The following is a 25,082-nucleotide window of genomic DNA, read 5'->3' as shown; positions in this document are numbered from 1 at the left end:
GCTTCCGGAGCCTGTGCTCCGCAACGGGAGAGGCCACAACAGTGAGAGGCCCCCCCCCGTACCGAAAAAAAAAAAAAAAAAATTGTTTGCCTTAAATGTTTCTGGTTCCATAAAGCATTTGAGGTGTAAACAACATAAAATTAATAATGAAACTGGGGTAAAGAGAACACACAGATAAGGAAGCAAGATAAAATCAAAGGTAATTTAGTGAACAAGACTATGTTATAAGGTGCAGGTAATTTCTAGAGATGAGTTTACTATAAGCTTTGGTGTAGTTTCGGGAGATGGGATTAAAAGTTTGTCAGAGCTTCCCAGTAACCAAAACAAAGAGGAAAACACAAATAGTTACCCAATCCACAGTGACCATGAGATAAAATGAGATCAGTTACACAGCTTTTCCTGGTCCTGAAACTTGGGATGGCTTTCTCCTGGCGGTTCTTCAAAGCAGTCACTGTTGCCATAGAGATCTAAGTCTTCAACATGGTCCCTGCCATGAAGACAATGGAAGTTTTGTGGTAGAAGTTAATAATAAGTGTTTCTTAGAACGTTATTGACTGCAGTTCCAGAGACATATTCTCAGAGCACAGCCCAATAAAAGCTCTTCTGTGAAGGACCAGAACACTGTGGTTTGGGGATGTGCTATTTCCTTAGCTATGCTTACTGAGTGCCTGGGAGAGTAGAAAGATTCTTCCAAAGATTATAATTCTTGTGAGAGTCAGGTGAACAATCCCATCTTTAAGAACATTTGTTCTGGCTGAAGCTATATAAATGAGCCAGATCAGTTTACTTTATCCAGAAAAAGTCCAAAGGGTGTCATCATGCACATAAACTCATTAATAGATAGATGTGTTCATGAATTTTCTTAATACTGGTAGTCCCATAATCTCCCTTTAGCTGCAGATTTTATCACACTGTTTGGAAAAAGAAATATCCAGTGCTCTGTACTACCTTTTAAGCCCCTCGATACTTTCAGTACTTCTTGGTATTAAGAATAAATGATATTTGATTTTTAAACTTTTTTTTTAGTACTTGAAATAATGGTCATGTCTTTTTAGTCTCATTACATATACATTAGCCCAAATATGATTTGTATCAGTTAGGATTGCATTCAGCTGCCAAAACAAACAAAACAAAAACAATGCACACATCAGAATCTAGCTTAAACAGATACAAGAGTGTCTTGTGGAGCTAGACTCCCAAGAAAGGCAGTCCAGGGGTGATGCAGGAGCTCAAACAGTACTATCAGAGAATCAGCCTTTCCTTGCTTCACCATCTTCACCATGTAGGACATCATCCTAAATCTAGTTGCCTCATGGTCACAAGATGGCTGCTGTATCTCTAGGCTTACATCTTTAGGCAGGAAGAAAGGAAATGTGTAAATAGCTAAAGAGCGAGGGCCCTTCTATTAGGGAGGTTTTGCCTTTTTAGATAGAAAGTGACACCCTCCCCAGCTACTTCTGACGACATCTCATTGGCCAGGATGGTGTCACAATGTTGCTCTAAAATGTAAAGAGTCTGAGAAGTCAAATATTTTTAGCTGGGTAAACTGCAGCTACAACCCCTCTCTCTAATTAGGGATTTTGCTCTAAGGAAGAAGAGGAAATGGTTATTGAGTAGGCAGCTAGAAGTATCAGCCACCTGACATAACTTCCATTATTGGCCATGTCCCTGACTTAATTAGAAATTACAGAAGTGACTCAGTAATTTAAAATGTTATACTTTTCTAGTTTTTCATACAATTAGCATTAGAGGATGAAACACACCGAATTGCCTTATGTAGATTCCTAAACCGCTGTCACCAGCCCTGCTTCTTTTCTAAATTTCAGATCTAAATTTCCGTTTGCCAAAAGGACCTCATATGCTTCAAATTAAACTCACTTCTCCCCGCCCATTCACCAGCCCCCAACACCCACACATTTTCTCCTGCCTTCCTTAATTAATATTAGATTGTCTTGGCAAGGAGCCTTGGGGTTGTACTGGACTCTTCTCCCCACATCCTAGACATCCAAACTGTTATCATCCTTGGCTCTGTCCCATTGCCATTACTCTAATTCAAATAAATATCCATCCTCGCTCATGTGGATCCCCAAATTGGTCTACCTATTTGCTGCTTCTTCATTGCCCTATAATTCATTTTCCACACATGCCCCCAGGGTGCTGTATTTAAAACACCAGTGTCTAACATCTCTCCTTTCTTTAGAAGCTTACAAACTAAAGCTCAACCTGGCTCTGTGAGCGCCATGCTTGCTGGGACTGGTTGCCACACACCCCAGACATTCCCACGTGGCAAAGCTTTGCTCACCCCCTCCCCACTCCCTTCAATTATAGAAGACCTGTCTCAGAGGTTTCTTATGCTTTTCATGGTCCATAAGCCATGGGAACAGTTAATTACCTTTTCATTTATGTTTCCAGAACACTTTATATTTCTATTAATATGTTTTGCCCTGGATTCTATTTTGCCTGATATTAATCATGCTGCACCAGTTTTTTTTTTTTAAATAACAGCCTTATTGGGGTATAATTCACATACCATAAAATTCACTCTTTTAAAGTGTGCAGTTCAGTGATTTTTAGAATATTCACAGAGTCACACAACTATAACCATCATCTTAATTCCAGAACATTTTCATCACCCCAAAAAGAAACCCATTAGCAGTCACTTCCTATTTTATATGTGTGGAATCATGCAGTATGTGACCTTTGGGGACTGGCTTCTTTCACTTAACATAATCTCTTTTGGGTTTATCCATGCTATAGCATCTATCAGTACTTCATTCCTTTAATTAATTAATTAATTAATTAATTAATTAATGGCTGGGTTGGGTCTTCGTTGCTATGCTCGGGCTTTCTCTAGTTGCATCGAGCGGGGGCTACTCTTCGTTGCGGTGCGCAGGCTTCTTATTGCGGTGGCTTCTCTTGTTGCGGAGCACAGGCTCTAGGTGTGCAGGCTTCAGTAGTTGTGGCACGTGGGCTCAGTAGTTGTGGCACACGGGCTTAGTTGCTCCGCGGCATGTGGGATCTTCCCGGACCAGGGCTCGAACCCGTGTCCCGTGCATTGGCAGGAGGATTCTTAACCACTGTGCCACCAGGGAAGTCCTCTTCATTACTTTTATTGCCGAATAATATTACATTGCATGGCCCATACTTCATTTTGTTAATCCACTCATAAGTTGATTGACGTTTGGGTTGTTTCTACATTTTGGCTATAATGAGCAGTGCTACTATAAACATTCATGTATAAGTTTTTGTGTTTTCACAAAAACTGTTTTCATTTCTCTGGATAGATACCTTGGAGTGGAATTACTGAGTCTTATGATAATTCTTTTTAACATTTTGAGGAACTTACAAACTCTTCCAAAGTGGCTGCACCATTTTACATTCCTACCAGCAAAGTATGAGGGTTCTATACCAGTTTTTAGTATCTACTTGGGTATTGTTTTCATTGTTTTATTTTCAAAGGTTTAAACATCATTTTGTTTTAGCTGCGTTTCTTATAAAGGAGATATAGTTAATTTTTAAAGCAATTTGAATATCTCTGTCCTTTAGTAAGAGAAGCTAATTATCTGTGTAACAATAGTTATTGTGGTTACTGATCTATTGGAACTTATTTTGTGCTTTTTATATACCATATGCTTTATTGTTGCCTCTTCTTCTTTTTTTCTGTCTTTTCCTAGCAAAGTGCCTGGCACATAGTAACTTTCAATATGTAAGTATTATAAGCTATCATTTGTGGACAGGCGCCATGTATCTATAGATTTATTTATTCATCAAGTATTTATTGATTACCTGCTATTCATGTTTATAGTTTACTCAGTGGCTAGCATAGTGCCTAACATGTAGAAGAAGCTCAGTAAATATTTTCTGCATTGAATAGACTGTGCAAAGTCTGAGACGCTTGTCAGAAGCTGGGTAGAGTAATGGAGAGTGCGGAGGCTTAGGGGCAGCTCACTTGGGTTGGATGCGGCTGTGTCACATCCCAGCTATTTGATCTTGGACTATTACTTTACATCTTTGAGCCTTTGTTTCCTTGTCTGTGAAATGGGGATAATAATATCTTTCCTGCAGAGTTGTTTGGGGAGATGAAAGATAATTATGTAAATAACAATCAGAATTGCTAGCACAGGGAATCCACTTAGTACATGTGAACTATTGTTTTTGTTAATGAATTGTTTAACAAAGAGCTCTTCCAACCACATAAATCAGTATGAAATCATCAACCATGTCTGCCTAGGGAATAAACTGGTAGTAAAATATGATGCTGGCTCCTTTGCTATGTGTCTGACATAAATAATTACCGGAGACATTTTTTCTCCTCATGTGGTAGAACCAAGAAAAAGGACCAAAGATGTAATTGTACTTCCTCTTAATGACACAGAAATAGATTTTAAGTCTCCAGTATTCCTTAAAGCTGTCGTTTATTCTAATACTCTTCTAAACTTTTGAATGAAACGTTTTTTGGCCAATCATCTTGCTCTCCAGTATCTCAGAGGAAGAATAAAGTAGCTTCAGAAATAGGTAAATAACTGCCTAAAACAAGACAAGCAAGCAACATTTTCCCCTACATTTTAACAGCTTTTGCATGACTTTTTTTCTGGTTTTCACCTCTCTGTGTATGTCCGAAGGTTTTAGAAATTCACCTGCATACTTTTAGAAGGAAGGCTAAAGCCGATCTGGGTTCATGCCTGGTGTTGTGTGTTCCTGGTGGTCATGGATGGTCAGTGAGTTTTAAGTGATAGTGGTTGATCTGTAGTCATTTTGACATTATCTATATAAATTACGTATGCCTAAGAATGATGGGTCAGGATACCTGTCCGTAAGATCTAGGGGCTCATTATTCTGTGGCTGGAGAAAGAAAGCCACCATTGTCATTTCAGACCTGTGCACCCCCTTATGGTGCTCTCTTGTTGTCGCCCATTTGACGAATGACTAGGATCGGTTACAAATGGAACCAACTCACAAATGATTCATGCCTAATGGGCAGTCATGTTTTAAAGCTGTTCCTCATTGTGTCGTAACCATGTATCAACAGAAGAATTAAATCTTAGGGGTTATGGATTGCTTTGAGGAGAATTATTTTACTCTACTCTTGGTTGTTTTCCGAGCCCACTTGGTCAGTCGCCTTTGATGCTTGTGGCTGGCTGCAGGGGATGGTTTCAGCTGTCATGGAAGTCTGCCTGCAAGGCCAGCCCAGAGAAACCCATGATCAGGTCTCAGTGCTGTTCTTTGTGGATCCAGCTCACTTAGACCAAATTGTCAACACAAATTTATATTTTTCTTTATTCATTTATTCATTTGTATTTACCTTTTAGATGTAGAGGGGTCTCCTAACTCAGATGATGCAAAGCATTTAAAAAATTACTTCTTCACAATTGTCCCAAGTAAAGAAAGCAATCCAGAACTTTTATTTTTTAAGTTAGTTTTTCAAATGGGTAGTAATGCCCAGGACACATACTTCAAAAAGTGTAAAAAGGATATATAGTATAAAGTAAGTCTTTCTCACACCCCAGTCTCAGACCACCTGGTTGTTATACATTCTTCCAGGGAGATTTCATACATATATATGCATAAGCAGGTATGGGTATACCTATATTTACATATACCTGTATTTATAGGTATACACATATAATACAAATAAAGGCATATTCATTCTATATACATTTTCTGCTGCCTGCTTTTTTCACTTAATATAACCCAGAGATCATTCCATATTGGTACATATAGGGCTGCCATATTCCTTTAATGGCTACCTAGTATGCCATTTTAAGGTACAAACTGTAATTTAATACCCAGCTCCCAGTCAGTGGGTTTATAGGTTATTTCCGGCCTTTTGCTATTAAAAACAATGCTGCAGTGAATGTCGCTGTATACATTATTTCTCGTAAGTGACACACTATGTGATAAGATAAATTCCTAGAATTAGAAAGTATATTTAAAATTTTTGATAATTTGCTCATTGCCCTTTACAGAAAGTTGTACTCATTTATATTTCCACCAGTAAATATGAGCGTCTGATGCCTTGCACCCTCTCTAATACATATTTGTCAAAACTCTGATCTTTGTCAGTCTAAGTGAAAAATTGTATCTTGGTGTGGTTCTGACCTGTATTTTCTCATTATCGATAAGGTTCAGCACCTTCAAATGTGTTTAAATGCCATTTGTATTTCTTTATCTGTGATATGTTTGGCCCATTGTCCATTTTTCTGTTGGGTCATTGCTTTCTTTTCCTGTTAAACAAAGAATTGCTTTATTAATACATACACACAAACTATAAAGTGCTAGGAAATCTAAATATCTAAGTCATAGCAAACAGGTAATCATTTCACACTGTATACATATATCAAATCATTATGTTGTATACCTAAAACTAATACAATGTTGTATGTCAATTATATCTCAATTTTAAAAGATTTTTAAAATAAAGATTTTTTTTAACCACCTTTTGTCTGCAAGCTACGGAACTTAATATACATATATTATCTCCTGCTTTATCTTCCCTTTTACCTGACAACTTTTGTTAGTTATATCTTTCTATTTTGCCATGATTAATAGTAGTTATAGTCATTTCTGTTACCATAATTTCATAGGCTCTTCAGCCTTGGTTCTATGGTTAATTCAATACTCACTGTCTTTCTTTTTGCCCTAATTTCTCTCTTCAACTCTTAATTGGCTGAAGTTTTTCCTATGGTAGATCTTCAATATAAATTCAGGAAACATAATTCTTGCATGTTGAAAAACATCTTTCATACTTGCTTTTTGACCACAGTGACAGTTTGGCTGGGTATAAACTTTTGGATCATACATTATTTCTCTGGGATACTGTGGCATGTGTAATATGTCTCCAAAACAATATCATTTTTCTTCGGATATCATGTGCCTTTTAATCTATACAATTAAACCTTATTTCTGAAAAATTTTCTTAAATTATATATTTGTGATTATGTATTTGAATATTTATTCTCTTCCATTCATTTGTCTTTTATTAAGTGAAACCATTTATCTTTTTTTGTCTGTCTTCACATCTATCATTTTCTCTCTAATACTTTTAAATTCTTTGTCCATTTCTGTTTCATTTTATTTATTTTTCTCAATTCTGCATGGTCCTCAGTGTGTTTTCAACAACACCTGTTTTTCTTTGGGCTCTTTGTAGTGTGCTCTTCATTTTTTTTAATGGAAGTATAGTTGATTTACAATGTTGTGTTAGTTTCAGGTATTCAGCAAAGTGATTCAGTATGTTCAATGATATATATATGCATATATATGTTCTTTTTCAAATTCTTTTCCATTATAGGTTATGAAAAGATATTGGATATAGCTCTCTGTGCTATACAGTAGGACATTGTTTGGTCTCCATTTTTCTCTTTCACTTCTCCCACATTATATTTCATCTCCTATTGCCTTGCTACATCTTCTCAGAGTCCTTATATTTTTCCTTTGAGTTCTTAATTTAAAGGGATAACTGTTTCATAAAATTTTTTCAGTTAATAATTTTATGCCTTGTCACTGTTTTCATCTGCTTCACAGCAGTATATTTTCTGATAAGTGTTTTTCATCTATCGTCTTTCCTTTGTCCTGTTCCATTTCCCACTTTTTTTTTTCCAGTTTTCTTGTATAGATCTTGTGCTGGTTCTCTTCACCATTTCTTTTTATTTAGTATTCATCTTAGAATGAGTTGAATTCTTCTTAGACCAACTATTTGCAGGAGATTTGTTTAAGGAAGAGATCAGGGCAGGTTCTAGACCAGGGAGAGTTCTCTTTGGGTCAGAGAAGTGCTCCTTATGACAGAGAGAGAGAGAGAGAGAGAGAGAGAGAGAGAGAAGAGAGAGGGAGAGGGAGGAAGAGAGGAAGAGAGAGAAAGTGAGAGGCTTTAGGCTGCTCATGATTTACTCTCTCCCTCACCCTTCCTCATTTCTAGCCGTGCACCCACTGGAATGTCTTGTCTTTGCCTCCTTCCCTGCTCCCCAGAGTATCTAGGGTCCAGGGTCGCTCCTGTGCCATCCTACACACCCTTTTCCATTACTCTAAACAAGTGTTGGTGGGGCTTCCTTACTGAGGAGCCAGAGCTTCTTATTTTGGAGAATGACTCTGTGTGGACTTTGTCTGAGGTCTGCAGCCACAGGCCTACTCTCTACAACACCTTACCTAGACCCTGTATTTGATCATCCTGGGCAGCAGGCAGCCCTATCTCATTTATTGAAATTCAGGGTTACAGAAATCTAGTTTTTACTCTCTGCAATTGAGTTTATATTTCTGAGATTCCCTTTCCTTCCTATTTTGAAATGGTTTCCAAGAAAAGGAAGGAACAGAGATATTTTCACTCCACCATCTGAAAACCAGAAGACCTCTTTGAACTCAACTTTATTTTGAAAAGTGTTTTCTAATTTAAAATACTAAAGCCTCTGCTGTCCCTTAGGACAAGAGTTTCCATTTCCAGGAAGCCACCATATCCTTAATTTTAAATATTACATTTGAAATAACTTTGCTTTTTGGAGAGGATCATAAACTATTTTTGATTTGTTTAATACTTATCTCAAAGCAATACTCATTTGGTCCTCACACTTATGCAAATCAGGAAAGAAGGAACATGCTTTACTTTTTTATAGATGGAGAAATAGATGACCATTAAAACCAGAACTAGAGACCAGTTCTCTCAACTGTCAAACTATTCCTCTTTGATGACAGTGTTTCTAACATGCCAGGTGAAGCTTTTCTAGTGAGCACTGGAAGCTTTGAGAATCCCACATCCAGAATACATTTTATTCCCACATTGATAATAAGGCCTACAGTTGGACAGGAATTTCTCCTGCACTTTTCCTCCCTTCCTATTTTAGTTGGTAATATTTTTCTTTAAATATCATTAAGATAATTATTTAATCTGTAGACACACAATTTACATAATGTGTTGCTGCCAAGGTGTGTCTCCATCTTTTTTTTTTTTTTTTTTTTTGGTACGCGGGCCTCTCACTGCTGCGGCCTCTCCTGTTGCGGAGCACAGGCTCCAGACGCGCAGGCCCAGCAGCCATGGCCCACGAGCCCAGCCTCACTGCAACATGTGGGATCCTCCCAGACCGGGGCACGAACCCGCGTCCCCTGCATCGGCAGGCGGACTCTCAACCACTGCGCCACCAGGGAAGCCCTTTTTTTAAATTTATTTATTTTTGTGTGTGTGTGTGTGTGTGTGTGTGTGTGTGTGTATGTGTGTGTCTCCATCTTTTGCTTGAGTAGTTGGCATGACCCCTGATGTATATGTTTTCTATTTCTTCCCCATAGCAACAGCAAAGCAACAGTATTTGACAATACCTTTGGCCTTGGCAATACCAAGATACCTAAGACACAGTTCCTATCTTTGAACCTTCAAGGAGCCTGTGGTCCAGTGAAGGGAGACACACAGACATGTGAAAGGAAATTGCCAGAGTCCCTAGTGCTGTAATAAAATTGCGAACAAAGTACTATAGGAGGAGTTAGCTTTGGTGAAGGAAGAAGAAAATCTGTGCAGAGAAGTTGGCACCTGAGTGTGTTTCAAAGGACTGGTAGAAATTTTCCAGGTGGTGAAGGCCATCACATGCAGCCTGCATAGCATGGACAAAGGCACAGAAATATAAAGAAAAGGTATGTAAGAAAATGTCACAAGTGTGGTGTGGACAGAGGATAGGATGCATAGAATAGAGTGGAGGGTGAAATGGAGAACTTGACTCCATGACGAAGAGCCTTTAGGAAAGGAGTATATGTGAACTGGGGAGTGAAGCCCTGTAGTCTGAGAGGTAAGACCTCCAGTCAGTGTATCAGGCTTAGCTGTCAGTGAACTGTGCTTGCTGCCACGGACGCAATGTGCCTGGTGACAGAGCTGAGGATGCCTCCTTGCCACAGGTTGTTTGAGATTCTAGCGAACTTCAAACTGGACAGGGAACTGGAGGCACCAGAACTTGGGCCAGCCATCATGATCTGGCCCAGGCTGGCACAGTATCCCTACTGTGAAAATACTGAAACTAAAATCTAAAGTCTCAGAAGTGAAACTAGAAAAGAAAGAATTTGTCTTGTAGACTTGTTCCCTGTGCCCCCTCCAGTCTGAACATTATTTCCTCAGTGATTCTCAGGACAGCATTTTTAGGAGTATTCACAATCCTAAGTTCAAAATGACCACCTTTGCCTTAGAAAGGGAAAAAATGCCCTCCTTATAAAATCCAACATCATAAAATAAAGAGGTGGTAATTTATTTTATAAAATGACATTATTTTATAACATTGATTATGGATTTCCACTGAATAATAAACTCCTTTTGTATGCTTAAAGCATACCCTGATTTTTCCAAAATTAGAGATGCCATTTTTCAGAAGCATAGCTGTTATGTAAAATGAGACTTACTTATAAATGTGTAATTAGTATCATGTATTTTTAAAATATTTTTTTAAAGATTTTTTTTGATGTGGACCATTTTTAAAGTCTTTATTAGATTTGTTACAATATTGCTTCTGTTTTATGCTTTGGTTTTTTGGCTGTGAGGCATGTGGTATCTTAGCTCCCTGACCAGGGATGGAACCCACACCCACTACATTGGAAGGCAAAGTCTTAACCGCTGGACCGCCAGGGAGGTCCCCCTATCATGTCTTTTTTTTTTTTATCATATCTTTTTAATAAGCCTCGTTCTTCTTTTAGCTAATTCAAAGGCAGAAAAAAAAGACAGGAAATCAATATTTTCTCCTTTAACTCTTGGGAAACACACACACAACGATTTTTATGGCATTTAGCCATAATTTATTTTATTTTTGGCTGCGTTGGGTCTTAGTTGCAGCATGCAGGATCTTTGTTGTGGCATGAGGGTTCTTTCGTTGCATTGCACGGGCTTCTCTTTAGTTGTGGCGTGCAGGCTCCAGGGTGCGTGGGCTCTCTAGTTGAGGCACGTGAACTCAGTAGTTGTGGTGCACTGGCTTAGTTCCCCCACAGCATGTGAGATCTTAGTTCCCTGACCAGGGATTGAACCCGTGTCCCCTGCATTGTAAGGTGCATTCTTTACCACTGGACAACCAGGGAAGTCCATAATTAAAATGCTTGAGTCAATGATAAATATTATCAATATTACTATTTATATCTTTTCACCTAATACTGTTCAAATATTATAATGAATTCAATGATCTGGGAACAAATTTGCATTTCAATAAGAGTCTTATAAAAGGAAACCAATTTCTGAGCTCGTTGTAGGTGTGACTTAGTAGCTTCCATATTAGATTGTGGTTAAAGTGTATCTTGGTTTTAGAACACACATGGACAATCTTCATAAATCCTTTAAGCATTTCAGCAGATAATTAACTATCATATCTGGTCAGGCCTGAGCAGATTCAGCTTCAGGAGCTGCTGTAGAGGCTGGTGTATCTCAGGTGTGGGAAACCCTTCATATCACCTGTGGGAGAGGTGAATGAGCACTCAGCTCAGTTTCTGTTTCCCTTGTGTGTCAATTCCAGTCCTAAGTACAGTGTGCCATTTTCATGGACCCAGACTGCTGAAATTAAACGGATCTACAGAAAAAAGAACCTTCTCAGTAGAGGACAAAACTTCCGACTGTATGGGGCAGGGCATTTCATCATCCTGGTTGTTCTAGAACAGGGCTTTTCAAACTTCAGTGGGCACAAAAATCAGTTGCTGACAAGAGACTCCCAAAGATTCTGATTCAGTAGGTCTGGGGTGGAGACTGTGCCTTTCTTACAAACTTCCACATTCTAGAGGTACTCAAGGTATGGATTCAGACCAACAGTGTTGGCCTCTCCCAGGAGCTTGTTAGAAATGCAGGATCTCAGGCCCCACCCTAGAGCTACTGAATCAGAATCTGCATTTTAACAGGACCCCTTGGGTGATTCGTCCTCCATTAAAATTGGGGAAACACTGCTCTAGATCACTGTTCCCCAAAGCACCAAGCTTTAAGTATCACTATGGAAACCTGAAATGAGTTTAGATGGTACATAGATGAACATTTTATTTTAATAATCGTTAAGTTGATTTTTGTTATTACCATCTATTTATGGCAAATAATATTGGTTTTCCATGTATGGTAATAATTTAAAGTTTCTTTCGCAAAATAAACAATTTTAAAGTAAGTTCAGGTGGTATGGGGATGTGACAAAAACTATAAAAAGTCGTATGTTTACAAGTGACTTAAGTTAACATGGTGCTTAAGAGCATGGACTCTGGAGCCAGACACCCTGCGTTTGAATGCCTGCTCCTCCAGTAATTCACTGTGTGACTTTGGGCAAGTTTCTTAACCTCAGTGGGCCTCGGTTTCCTCACCTGAAGAATGGTGATAATAGTATCTATCTGATTGGGATATTGTGGGGCTTAAATACGTTCATATATGAAAAGTTCTAAGGATAGTGCCTGACACATTGCAAGGGCTGTATCAGGGCTAACTTACCTTACTATAATGTAGAACACAAATGTTCAAAGACTTTTTTATCCTGTGCTTTTTATTTCCCCCTACCTTATCCCCTGCTTCCTTGCTTACTCAGATCGACATGCCCCACCTCCCCCCAGAAGCTAAATATTCCAGGAATTTTGTACCATTGAGGAGAGTGAGAGCAGCAACTTCCATTTGGCCAATAAGAGGATGGTCTTCACTTAGCGAGGTGGGGGTGGGGCATGAGAGCTTACAGGTGGGAAGTCTCAGGAGAGGACTCTGCCCAGAGAATTTGCTCTGAAACAATGAGGAAGTGACAACAGAAAGTGACCACTCATACATCATTTTCACCATAACCTGGAAAGAAGGTTTTTAAAAAATTCCTTTATTGTTTTACTTATAGCTTTGGCAACTTTACCACATGTTTTTTGAGAACATTTTGATGTGTGCCTTATATGCTCATGGGCTCTTGAGTTGTGACTTCCTGGCTGCAGGGCACCTTTGTTAAATAAATGACTGATTGGTAGAGTGACAGGACCCTGCTTAAACCACAGTGTGAGAAATGGACCGCCTCACGGGGTTCGTTCACCTGCATTAGTGCAGAGGTGAGAAATCTCTCTTCTCTTTTCCTGACTTCATAGGCAAAGAAACAAGGGACTCAGTAGGACAGTGTCAAAACATAAAGAGTTGTGGGTGCCCAGAGAACCTTATTTTCAGATTCCTATTCAAATGTATTTTTAGAACTAGCAAAAGATGCTTTTGTCAAATAGTAGCAGTAATCCTTGCTTATATTTTAAAAATAGGCACATTTTCTATTTGTGAACAGCTGTGATCTGACAAACTATCCTTAGGGGAGAAAAGTGATGATGACAAGAGCAGCTAGTGTGTAAAATTGTTGATCATGAGTTATTTCTCTCTGAAATAATTCACAAAGCTCAGCATATTTAACTTTTTAACATAAAAAGATAGGCAAGCCCAGTCCACATCTCTCTCCAAATGGGAACAGACAGACCGATCAGGTAGGGAAGGAAGGAGAGTGGAGGGGTTGGAGGAAGAGTTCATTACCTGCACCAAGTGGACATCAGTTCTCCTGCCCCACCCCTACTGGCTCCCTGTAAAGCGGTTGCCCTCTGGCAATCTGTGGGTCCTAGGTGGCCTGTAGACATGTTCTGCTGGCCCACTGGTTTTTAAAAATGCTTTTTGATTTGGTTACCCACATTTCAAAACAGGATTTCACATGAAAATCGGGATATGGGGACTTTGGGGAAAAAATGGGAAGATCTGGGGTCAATACTGGACTTGCATTCCTACTGAATATCAATCAGCCAGAGCTGAGGGAGCCCTCCTGCTCCAGCCCCAGGTCTTCTCTGCTGTTGGCCGGGCCCTTCCACACCTTATCCTTCCACTGTTTCCTCACCTCTGAGTCGATGCTCACAAGTCAGCTCCCTGCCTACAAGCAATGCTGGGGAAAGGAGTTCCTGGGTTCTGGCTGAGGGACAAGGACTCATAATGGGAGCAATTCCTCAGGCATAGGAAAAGTGTCCAAAAATGGTGGATGGCCACAACAAGGAAGATGTCCACCCCTACGCAAGGAGGGAGACACTTGCAGAATAGTGTCATGTCCCTGAAGCCCCTCTGTGGTTCCAGCCTTTTCCTCTTCTTTTCCAAACACACGGAGCCTTGCAGCTGCTTGCATCCTCCTACTTCTGTTATCTCTGCTTATGTGCTACTTCTAACTAGAACCGACTCTTATAGCCACCTTTCTACCTGTTGAAAAATGCAATAGTTTCTACCAAATATTTATTTATTGTCCCCCTTCCTTGTGTTTGAATTGAAGATGATATTTCTTAGCACTCTACACCTCTCTAGGGGCATTTATCCTACTCCACCTTTTCTTATAGTTACTTGTGGCAGTGGAGAGGGTGGTGGTATGATGATGATAAATATAGCTTCAATTAAGTGTCTGCTTTGTGTCAGGGCCTGTATTACATTCTTCATCTACAGTCTTTGTTTTAATTCTGATAACAAACTAAGAGTTAAGCATGGTAGCTATTTTACAGATAAAGAAAATGAGGCTCACTTAGGTTAAGTAACTTGACTAAGGCCACACAGCTGGGGAAAAGCAGACGTAGAACCCAAGTCTGACTGTTAAGACCAGCACTGTCCCCCGCATTCGGGGTCTCACGTGGAAACACTGTTAGTTCTGTTCCTCTTGCCACCCTCCCCTCTAATGGTGTTTCAGTATCTTACCTGCATCTCGACGCTGGTTTTCAGAGTTATTTCATGAGTTGGGAGAAAATATAAAAAGCCTTTGAGAATCTGACTCTTTTTATCCTAAGCATTTTTTAATACACTGCAGAGCAAAATGACATTTTAAAATGTACAGGAGAGCACAAAGCATCACAGAGCTCATGGGTACAGCCTGTGACTTCCTGGAGCCCTGCATTCTTAACTGTCAGATTTTAACAAATACTTCTCTAGATAATTGCTTAATTACTATATCTGTCAAGAAAAAGCCTTCACAGCCATCAAGTACTAAGTATAAAAATATGCTTTCATCCTGGAGTTTGAAAAATCATTCCTGAGATTTCAGCAAGACAGAAGCCCAGTGGCACATGGTCACTCTCAGATTTGTGAGGATAAAACTAGATGGAGAGCAAAGGATGCTGAAGTTAGGGGGAGCACGTGGAAGAATTATATCGATACTTACCTGTAGGAGGTCCTTTTCACTCGAGGGTCTCTAAAATACTTTGCAAAATGGAAGTAGATAAGTAATACGATCTGAATTATACCAAGTTTGTAAAACAAAGAAATGAGGTTTTGGATCAGAAAGGCCAGGGCTTTTATGCAGCTCTGGTACGCCTGCTGAAACTTAGTAGAAACTACATAACCTCTCTGAGACAAAATTTGGTTTATCTCTACTTTGGAAATGTCAGCATCTACCATCAAGTTGTTGAGAGGATTCAATAAAACAGTGTATTATAAGTACTTAGTGCAGTGCTGAATATATATAGGGGGTTCAAGAAGTTATACAGTCAATCCCCATTATTCATGGATTCCACAGTTTGCTAATCACCTACTCTCTAAACTTTATTTGTAACCCCAAAGTCAATAGGTAGAGTTGACATCACGGTTATTCACAGACATGCACAGGGAGGGGAAAAGCTCGAGTCGCGTCATGCACACGTTCCCAGCTGAGGTTGAACGAGCAGCACTCTGCCTTCTCGTTCCAGCTCTCACACTGTAAACAAGTGTCCTTTTCATATTCTATTTAGTGCCATGTTTTTCAAATTATTGTGCTTATTGTTGGTGATTTCGCTTCAGTGGCCCCCCCCAGGTATAGTGCTGTAGTGCTGCCTAGTGTTCTTGAACACAGGAAGGCTGTGATTTGCCTTATGGAGAAAATATGTATGTTAGATAAGCTTTGTTCAGGCATGAGTTATAATATTAATGAATCAACAATCTATGTTAAACATGGTATCTTTAATCAGAAACACTAATATATAAAACAAAGTTATATATTAATCAGCTGACAAAAATCTCGTGACCGGAGGCTCACATGGGCCTAACCCTTTGTCTCTCTTAGGAGCAATGGTTCAGGTATTTGCTAACGCAGTGTTCATGGCAACTGTAAAGAACTTAGCTACCATGAATAATGAAAATCAGCTCTAAACTTATGGTTAGCAGGGGGTAAGGGGGGGAGGGATAAATTGGAAGATTGGGATTGACATATACACACTACTATATATAAAATAGAGAACTAATAAGGACCTACTATATAGCACAGGGAACTCTACTCAATACTCTGTAATGGCCTATATGGGAAAAGAATCTTAAAAAGAGTGGATATATGTATTTGTATAACTGATTCATTTGCTGTACATCTGAAACTAACACAACATTGTAAATCAACTATACTCCAATAAAATTTTAAAAAAATAAAAAAATTTGAAAAAAAAAAAAAAAGAGAATCAGTTCTCTTCAATTTAGTTCCATATTAGGGTGGTTAAATATTAGTGGCTCTAAACAAATTAACAAATTAACTCCAAACTCTCCATGGCTTAACAGAGAAGTTTATTTTTCATGGATGTAAAGTCTAATCAGGTGTTTGGCAGATGGCCTTAAAATGGAGAGTCAAGGACCCAGACTCATTACATCCGTGGCTCTGCCCAGAGTAGAACCTTTGCTTCCAGCCAGTGGATGGAGGAAGACAGAAAAGTAGTGGATGGAAAGTCTTTATGGGCCAGCCTAGAGATAGAGCACATCACTTCTGCCTTCATTCTGTTGGCCAGAGCTTAGTCACGTGGTCACACCTAACTGCAAAGGAGGCTGGAAAATATAATCTGTGTGCTGAGGGGTTACATAAATAGTTGTGCCACAATTCTCCTTAAAATTATTTCCTACAGTCATTTTTCTTTGGATAAATGGCAAAACCCTTAGGTAAGAGACATTTAAGTTTTGTAAGTTACTCTTCTGAACCCATTACCATTCTGCACCAAGGGAAGCAAGTCTGTCTGCTCTCATGTGTCTTAGTTAAAAGATAAAATCCTTATATAATGAGACCATATTTTCTCTTGTTCTATTAATACTTCAGCCAACCCTTTATTCCCTACTGTAAATTTTTGACTGAAATTATTTTGCCACTGAATTAAGGATCATATAAAGAATATACCCAACACCTTCTATGAAAGAAAGTGTTAAAATACAAACAACTGATCATTTATATTTGTTTCAACTAATTTGTGGGCTCACATCCAACTTGTTTTAGCATTCAGCCAGTAAAATGCCAACTTTGTCTGACCCTATGTTACAGTGTGTATTAGATTATGTAATAAAATAATACTGATGCTACCTGGAAGAAATATTTACTGTCCTCTGGGATCTCTGCCCAATTTTACTATAGTTTTATGCTGTGGACTCTGATGAGTATTTTTTTTTTCAGTCTTTCTGTCCTAGTTTTACTCTCAAGGAAAGAGGCAGTGACATAGTAATTATCAAGCCCCTTCTTTCAGGGGAATACTTTATAGGACAATTGTGGTCTTCTATAATGATCAGCTCATGCACCTCTTTGGAACTCTTAGGAAAACTATCATGGACTCTTTCTCCCCAGAATTGAACTTATACATTTATTTTATACCATTCAAAATGTCTATACCATTATAGGGGATTCTAAAACAGGCCAGTAGTGTATGATCCAGCAAGTCCATTCCTAGGTATATGTCCAAACGAATTGAAAGCAAGGTCTTGAAGAGATATTTGTACACCAGTGTTCACAGTAGCATTAGTCAAGATACCCAAAAGGTAGAAACAACCCAAGTGTCCATCGACAGATGAATGGATAAACAAAAAGTGGCATATACATATAATTGAGTAATGAGGAATGAAATTCTGGTACATGCTACAACATGAATAAGCTTTGAAGACAGTATGTTAAGAGTAATAAGTCAGATACAAAAGGACAAATATTGTATGATTCCACTTATTTAAAGTGCCTAGAATAAGCAAATTCACAGTAACAGGAAGTACAGCAGAGGTTACCAGGGTTTGGAGGGAGGAGGAATGGGGAATTATCGTTTAATGGGTACAGAGTTTCTGTTTGGAAAGATAAAAAAAGTTCTGGGAATGGAGAGTGGTGATGACTGTACTTGATACCACTGAACTGCGTACTTTAAAATTGTTAAAATGATAAATTTTATGTTATGTATATTTTACCATAATTTTTTTAAAACGGGACTTCCCTGGTGGCGCAGTGGTTGCGCGTCCGCCTGCCGATGCAGGGGAACCGGGTTCGCGCCCCGGTCCGGGAGGATCCCACGTGCCGCGGAGCGGCTGGGCCCGTGAGCCGTGGCCGCTGAGCCTGCGCGTCCGGAGTCTGTGCTCCGCAACGGGAGAGGCCACAACAGAGGGAGGCCCGCATACCACAAAAAAATAATAATAATAAAAAAATTAAAAATCACGTTGAAAAGAGCCTGGACGTGAGAGCCTGATAAGCCTGGCTGGGTTCCAATCCCAGGTCTACCAGTTACCAGCTGTGTATGACTTTGGGTAAACTGTCTCAGAGTGTCATTTTCCCTACCTATAAAGTTGGGAATAAACTACCGACCTTAGAGGATTGTTGTGGAAATTAATGTGATTAGCCTGCCACATATAGCCACTATTTAGAAAGGTAAAGAAAACTAGTATATATTAAGCAAGCAAAATCCAGTGGACTGTGTTAAGAATAAAGTACCACGGGGGCGTCCCTGGTGGCGCAGTGGTTGAGAGTCCGCCTGCCGATGCAGGGGACACGGGTTCATGCCCCGGTCTGGGAAGATCCCACATGCCGCGGAGCGGCTAGGCCCGTGAGCCATGGCCGCTGAGCCTGCGTGTCCGGCGACTGTGCTCCGCAACGGGAGAGGCCACGGCAGTGAGAGGCCCGCGTAACGCAAAAAAAATAAATAAATAAATAAAGTACCACGTTACGTAATTGCTTTTTGCCTCTAGGAGATAAGAATATTAACACAGAATAATACAGGAGGGCAGCAACTCAGTCTATGGAGCTGCCCCAGGAGCCAGAGCTGTCATATCCCCTCCTCTTCCACCTCCTGTTGCAAACAGTAAAGGCCCTTCCTACAGTTAAAAAAAAAAAAGAATAATACAAATGAGGTAGGATTTTAGCATTGAAGAAACAGAGGTACAGGACTTGCTCCAGCTTTCCAGTGACTAGAAGGACCGAAAGAACATAAAATTACCCTTGCCTAAGTCTGAGGTTTATTTCTGTTTCTGCTTAAATTGTTTTTAGATTCTCTAGGTTTTCCTCATTTCTGTAAACTGTTGGGGATTTTCTGCAGTATAGGTTTTCCTAAGTCTTTGCAGTGTGTCTTGATATAGATTTTAAAACACAAATCCATATACAAACCTATGCATGCAAACACACACTCTACAGAGCAATGCCATATTTATCTGGAGAGCAAACATCCTACAATATTAACTCTTTGGGACATAACCATTTTTGCAGAATCATGCCCCAAAGCCCTCCGTGTAGCAAATACCAGATATAAAGTCTTTGCTGAGAAGTGTCATGACCCCATGCAGATGACTGTATAGAAACAACAACAGAAAAACAGCAAGCAAAGTTAAGAGTGACAGCAGAGAAGGAAGCAGGAAAATAGCTAATGCCTGTATAAGCCTGGCTGGAGACTGGCAACATGAGTAACCGTTGAGCCTGCCACATTCAGAAAAGGTTAAATTTCATTCCATTTGCTCTGCTTAGGAAAATGGGGGTATGTGCAGAATATTTTTAAATTGCATCCAAAATGATAAAAGTTTAATGCTTAAAGAGGTAGAATCTGTTATTTGCAGTACTCATTATGGCGTGAAGTGTTGCTATTTATATATTAGTATGTTCTGTTTATACTGAGACATAAATAGCTAAATTTTATCAGTTTTGTCACCTAATTCTTTCTAAAATCTGGCTATTTCTTTCAGTCTCCAGCACTTGACACAATGCCTGCCTCACAGCGGGCACTCAGTGTTTATTGAAAGAAGAAAGAATGAATGAATGAGCGGACAAGTGAAGGAATGAAACTAACTTTAACATTTGTATGCCTGCATGACGTGTATTACCTGTGCGTGAATAAAGACATCCAAGTTTAAACTCACCCTTTTCTCCTTTCCAGAGCAGAGACCATTCTCCTGGGACCATTCCTAAGAAAGAAACACCCACGCTGTGACATATGCCACTGCCACCGCCACTGCCACCTCTGCCTCCACCTCCCCCCCCGTCAGCGCCCCCGGTAAGACCTGGGTTTTTCTTTTTCAGTCTGGTTTACTTGAATACACTTGAGCAGGTTTTAAATGTTCAGAATCAGCCACCACCCAGCTCCTCTATGGCAGGTGGCATCTTTGGTAGCTGGCTCTACGGCTCCAGGGTCTAATTCCAAACCAGCCTGGCCAGGTATTTCCCTCCCCGTTCCTTGGCAGCTCCCACCCTCTACCTCAGCGTTGTCTACGTGATTTCTCTTCTAACTCCTGGTGCTCGATACAGGCTTCCCAGAGTCTCCCTAATCGACTCTTCTATCTCACGGGAAACCTCAGAGGGGAGGCCACAATGAAGTGCATAGCCAAGGAGGCGTGCTAAGAGTCAAGTTCCAGTGTGTGATCTGGATGGTGCTAACAGTAGCTTGGGCTTCAGTTGCCAGGTTCTGGGACCAAGTAAGAGGAGTGTCATATGAAATGCCATAATGAAATATAAATCTCTAAATGAAATCTCCCTATCTGCACAAGACTGAATTCAGTCTATTTCGCTTTGTGTTGTCTCTCTTGGTTTAATAGTTTGGTTTGGGCTTAGGAGAGGCACAGAGAGTGGTTATTTTGTTTTAGGACAGGGCTTCTCACCCTTAGCACCATTGACACTTGGGGCCAGGAATAGAGCCTTACCCGCTATCCTGCCCCCTGGGTGCACACCTCTCCACAGATGCGTGGATGACATGACCACGGGAGTATAGGTTATGAAGGGAGGGTCTGAGGCCCTGCTGCACAGTCACCAGCCTTGGTGAGAGCGAGGGTATGCCTGAGGTCATATGTCACCCCCATGACATTAGCGTGGCACACTGACCATATCTGAAGCGCTGGGGCATACACCTTCCTGAAACTTGGCCCTTGCCCTTGAAGAGAGTGGAAGGAAAGCACATAATGTGAGTTACACCTGAAAGCTCTCTGGCCAATATATAGAAAGAATAGGAATCAGTACTGAATTTCCACTGCCGAATTTGACACAAAGAAGGCATGGAGATGAACAGTTTATAAGTGAAAGAAACATACATGAAACTATAATGTGGGTCTCACACAGACTTGCTGGGCCTGAAGAAGTACAACTTAAAGTAACTCCGAATACCACAGTATGCCCATAAACTTAGCCAGAATAAATAAACTTATCAAAACCCATGTTGTTGGGGACTTGGGGAAATAAACTCTTTTAAACATTGCTGGTGACATACCTGGGACTCAACAAATGTTGAATGAGTCTTTCCGGAGTGTTCTCTGACCAAAAACAATAAGCCTGAATATATCACTTTTTCCCCTGGTAATCAAGTAGTTTTATTTTTGAGAGTGACTTAAGAATTTAACCCTAAAGGAACCAAAAATGAATTTATACAGGATGTGCACAGCAATGCTATTTATTCTGGTGAAAAATTAGATCTTAAATGGCTTATGAGAACTAAATGAACTGTATTGTCATGCTGTTAATTAAAAATTGCATTATGTTAAAGTGTTAATTAAAAATTACATTTATAACTGTGCTGATAATGGAAAGTAGATATGGAATGATGAATTAAAAACAAGGCACGTTTTATGCATCATGAAATCAGCTATATATGTAATAAATAGGAAAGACCAGAAGAGAATTTTGAATGCTGATAATAAAATTTTAAATTTCATTAGGGAGTCTTTTTCTTTTAATATGCTTAAGTTCATTATAAACAAAAATAATTCTGCATTTAGATAATTCTTGCATTCCCTCCCCCATTCCTAAATTTTTTTTTTTTTTTTGCTACCTATCTCATGGAGGAACTGATCAATTTAGGAGGAAAATAACCATATAAATTTTAATTTTTTTTTATAAATGTATTCATTTGTTTATTTTTGGCTGCATTGGGTCTTCATTGCTGCGTGCGGGCTTTCTCTGGTTGTGGCGAGCGGGGGCTACCCTTCGTTGTGGTGCACGGGCTTCTCATTGCAGTGGCTTCTCTTTGTTGCAGAGCATGGGCTCTAGGCACATAGGCTTCAGTAGTTGTGGCACATGGGCTCAGTAGTTGTGGCTCGTGGGCTCTAGAGCTCAGGCTCAGTAGTTGTGGCTCACGGGGTTTAGTTGCTCCGCAGCATGTGGGATCTTCCTGGACCAGGGCTCGAATCCATGTCCCCTGCCTTGGCAGGCAGATTCTTAACCACTGTGCCACCAGAGAAGTCCTTTAATATTTTTTTAAGATGCATTTTTCTACAATCTGGGAAAAATATTTACAGTGCATATTAAAGGCAAAGAATGAACAACCTGAGCATATAAAGAGCTCCTAGGGATCAATATGGAAAGGATGAGTAGAAAATCGGCCCAGGATATGACCAGGCAGAAGAAATACAAATGTTTGAACCTCACTATAATTGAATAAACACAAATTAAAATAATGAGAAGTCATTTTCATCTATCAGTTTGGTGGTGGTACTTTTTAAATGTTGCCTGGAGTGTTAGGAACCAGGCACTTATAACATTTTTTTTAGTGGCTTATTTATTTATTTACTGCTATAGGCACAACCATTGCCCCCTTCCCATTTACCCACCCCCACCATACACAAGGTTGGATGATTTGATTTAAGAAGTCTGTGGCATGGTGGATGGGCTTTAGGTTCTTTTGGTTCTAACACTTATTTTCCAGGTGACTTATACAGTCATTTATTATACCAGGCACTTATACCTCTTAATAGGAGCAAATATTGGTATAATCCCCTAAAACACAATTTGTTAATATGGATTAAGTCCCTTTAAAAAGTGGTTGTACTCAATGACCTAGTTTTACTTCAAGTAATTTCCTTTCAGTAACTCATCATAGTGTACAGAAATATTTAGCTATAGATTATTAATGAGAGCATTATTGTGATGGCAACCAAAAAAAAAAAAAAAGAAAGAAAGGAAACAATCTAAATATTTAAAACCAGAAGATTCAATTAAAAATGATTATGTAATCCACAAAACAGTATTCTAGGTAGCACTGAAAATCATATCAAAATTATTTTGTAACTCCCAGTATAATAATTGATTCAGGCAAGGATTATTCATGAAACCTAAAACCACTTAGGGAAATGTTTTGGAGAACAGGATGTTCACAGGATCCCAAGTCACCCACAGATTACTTCTAATTACAAAGGGGAAAATGTACCTTTAACAGGGATCAAAGTGTCACCTGTCATAGAATGACCTTTACACAGCCTTTTGCTGTGAGGCAACAAGAAATACATAGCATCACCCTGCAGTGACCTGCCAAAAATTAGTGTTCTTTGAGCAAGCAACTAGGCACATCCAGAATGTGGGACCTTCTATGACAGAGGTTGGCAAACTAGAGCAGAGCCCACGGTCCAGTTTTGGTACAGCCCTCGAGCTAAGAATGGTTTTTACATTTTCAAGTGATTGAAAAAAATCAAAAGAAAAATAATATTTTGTGCATATGAAAAATATATGAAATTCAAATTTTAGTCCATAAACAAAGTTTTATTGGACGACAGCAATGCTTATTCATTTACATATTGTCTCTGGCTGCTTTTATGTTACAGTGACAGAGCACCAATTAAACAACTTGTCTCCCCACAAAGAAGAATTCTTTTCATCTCACTAGTTGACCTGTGTTTTAAAAATTATATTCAATTATTATTATTTTGTTTTGAATTTCATCAATAAAAATTTTGTGGAAATTTGTTTTCTTTTTTGCTATATCATACTTACAGAACATCCATGATTTTGCCTCTTGGCCCACAAGGCCTAAAATACTTACTATCTGGCCCTTTACCGAAGAAGTTTGCCAACACGTGTCCTACAAGATAGCTGGCTTCATTCAGACTTCCTTTTGTCACCAGCAGCCAGTGATCTTGGTACACTTGCATCAGATCATGTCCCCTTCCCCATCACTTTTCAAGGACTTCCCATCCCCCTCTTAACTGTAGGCCGCTCCACTTGTATGACCCGGCCCCTGCCTACCTCTCAGACCTCATATGGTACCCCTCTCCCCATGTCTTCTACTTCAGGACTTTAGCATGGCTGTTCCTTCTGCTTGGAAAGCTCTTTCTGCTCAGCTCAGCCCAGATGTCCCTTCCTCACACCCCACACTGCCGTTCATAACATACTTTTAAACCCCTCCTTCATAGCAGTTATCAGTTTTTAAGTTAGTTTTTATTTGACTGGGGTCCACATTTTCTGTTTTGTGGTCTTTTCTGTCCCTAATGCCTGGCTCACAATAGCTACTCATTGAATGAATGGATGGATGCATGCATGACTGAATGAATATCTGTGTAAATAGCATTAGGAAATGGAGTTAAACTCTCCATAAGCAGTGTTCAGGACTTTAAACATGTACGCTTATGGACCAGCATGGCAGATTTTATTATATGTAATCTTTGCAAGGAGGGGGCATTTTGTGTGATATGTCTGATCAGGCTTCACCTTAGCTCTGGAAGATCTGGGGATTAGACCAAGGCTAAAAGTTTTTCGATTTTTCCCTCCTAACCTCTCACCTTTCCCCTTCCTGCCCCTCCCATCCTCGTCTCCTCCTCTCCCTGATGTGCATCGTTTGGAACCGAGAAAAGGGCTGATGGGCCTTGCTAAAGTTCTGAAGCAGGCTCTACGTGAAAGCCCGACAGCCCTCGTCATCTGGTTTCCCTTATTTTCTTGCCCCTATTTCCCTGTCTTTTGAGCGCTACTCCTTTGTCTCATCCCTTTGAAATCCAGAAACCGTATCAAAATTGCCCACATGGTACGCTGGTCCACTTATAATGAAATTATTGTTGCTTTGGTTACATGATGTAACTTCTTAAAAAAATCTAAAGAAAATACAATGGATTTGATTTTTGAAACGCAGCAAAATTTTTACTGAGCTTTTGTTTTCAAATCTACTTTGGCCCCTTGGTAGTGTCCAAGATGTGAGAAGGAACTCCTTGAAGGCCTGTGATTTCTCTTTATTTT

At 39.7% G+C, this 25,082-nt stretch overlaps 1 protein-coding gene across 6 annotated transcripts in view; it reads left to right on the top strand.

The window, feature by feature from the left end:
* Nucleotides 1-25,082, top strand: part of WIPF3 (WAS/WASL interacting protein family member 3) — an 88,607-nt gene that overhangs the window by 4,892 nt on the left and 58,633 nt on the right. For 4 of the 6 annotated variants that reach the window (XM_028489930.2, XM_028489934.2, XM_028489935.2 and 1 more), the window contains exon 2: nucleotides 20,038-20,154. In XM_028489930.2, coding sequence (XP_028345731.1) covers nucleotides 20,095-20,154 — 60 coding nt within the window. In that variant the 5' untranslated portion in view covers nucleotides 20,038-20,094. Of the gene's footprint in view, nucleotides 1-9,267; nucleotides 9,607-20,037; nucleotides 20,155-25,082 lie in introns of those variants that run through there. The other 2 variants (XM_028489931.2, XM_028489933.2) reach the window with 2 other exon arrangements.

The sequence above is a fragment of the Physeter macrocephalus genome, chromosome 5, assembly GCF_002837175.3.
Source record: "Physeter macrocephalus isolate SW-GA chromosome 5, ASM283717v5, whole genome shotgun sequence".
NCBI classification, from domain to species: domain Eukaryota; kingdom Metazoa; phylum Chordata; class Mammalia; order Artiodactyla; family Physeteridae; genus Physeter; species Physeter macrocephalus.
The sequence above is the reverse complement of the archived record's forward strand: the minus strand, read 5'-3'. Positions and strand labels throughout refer to the sequence as shown.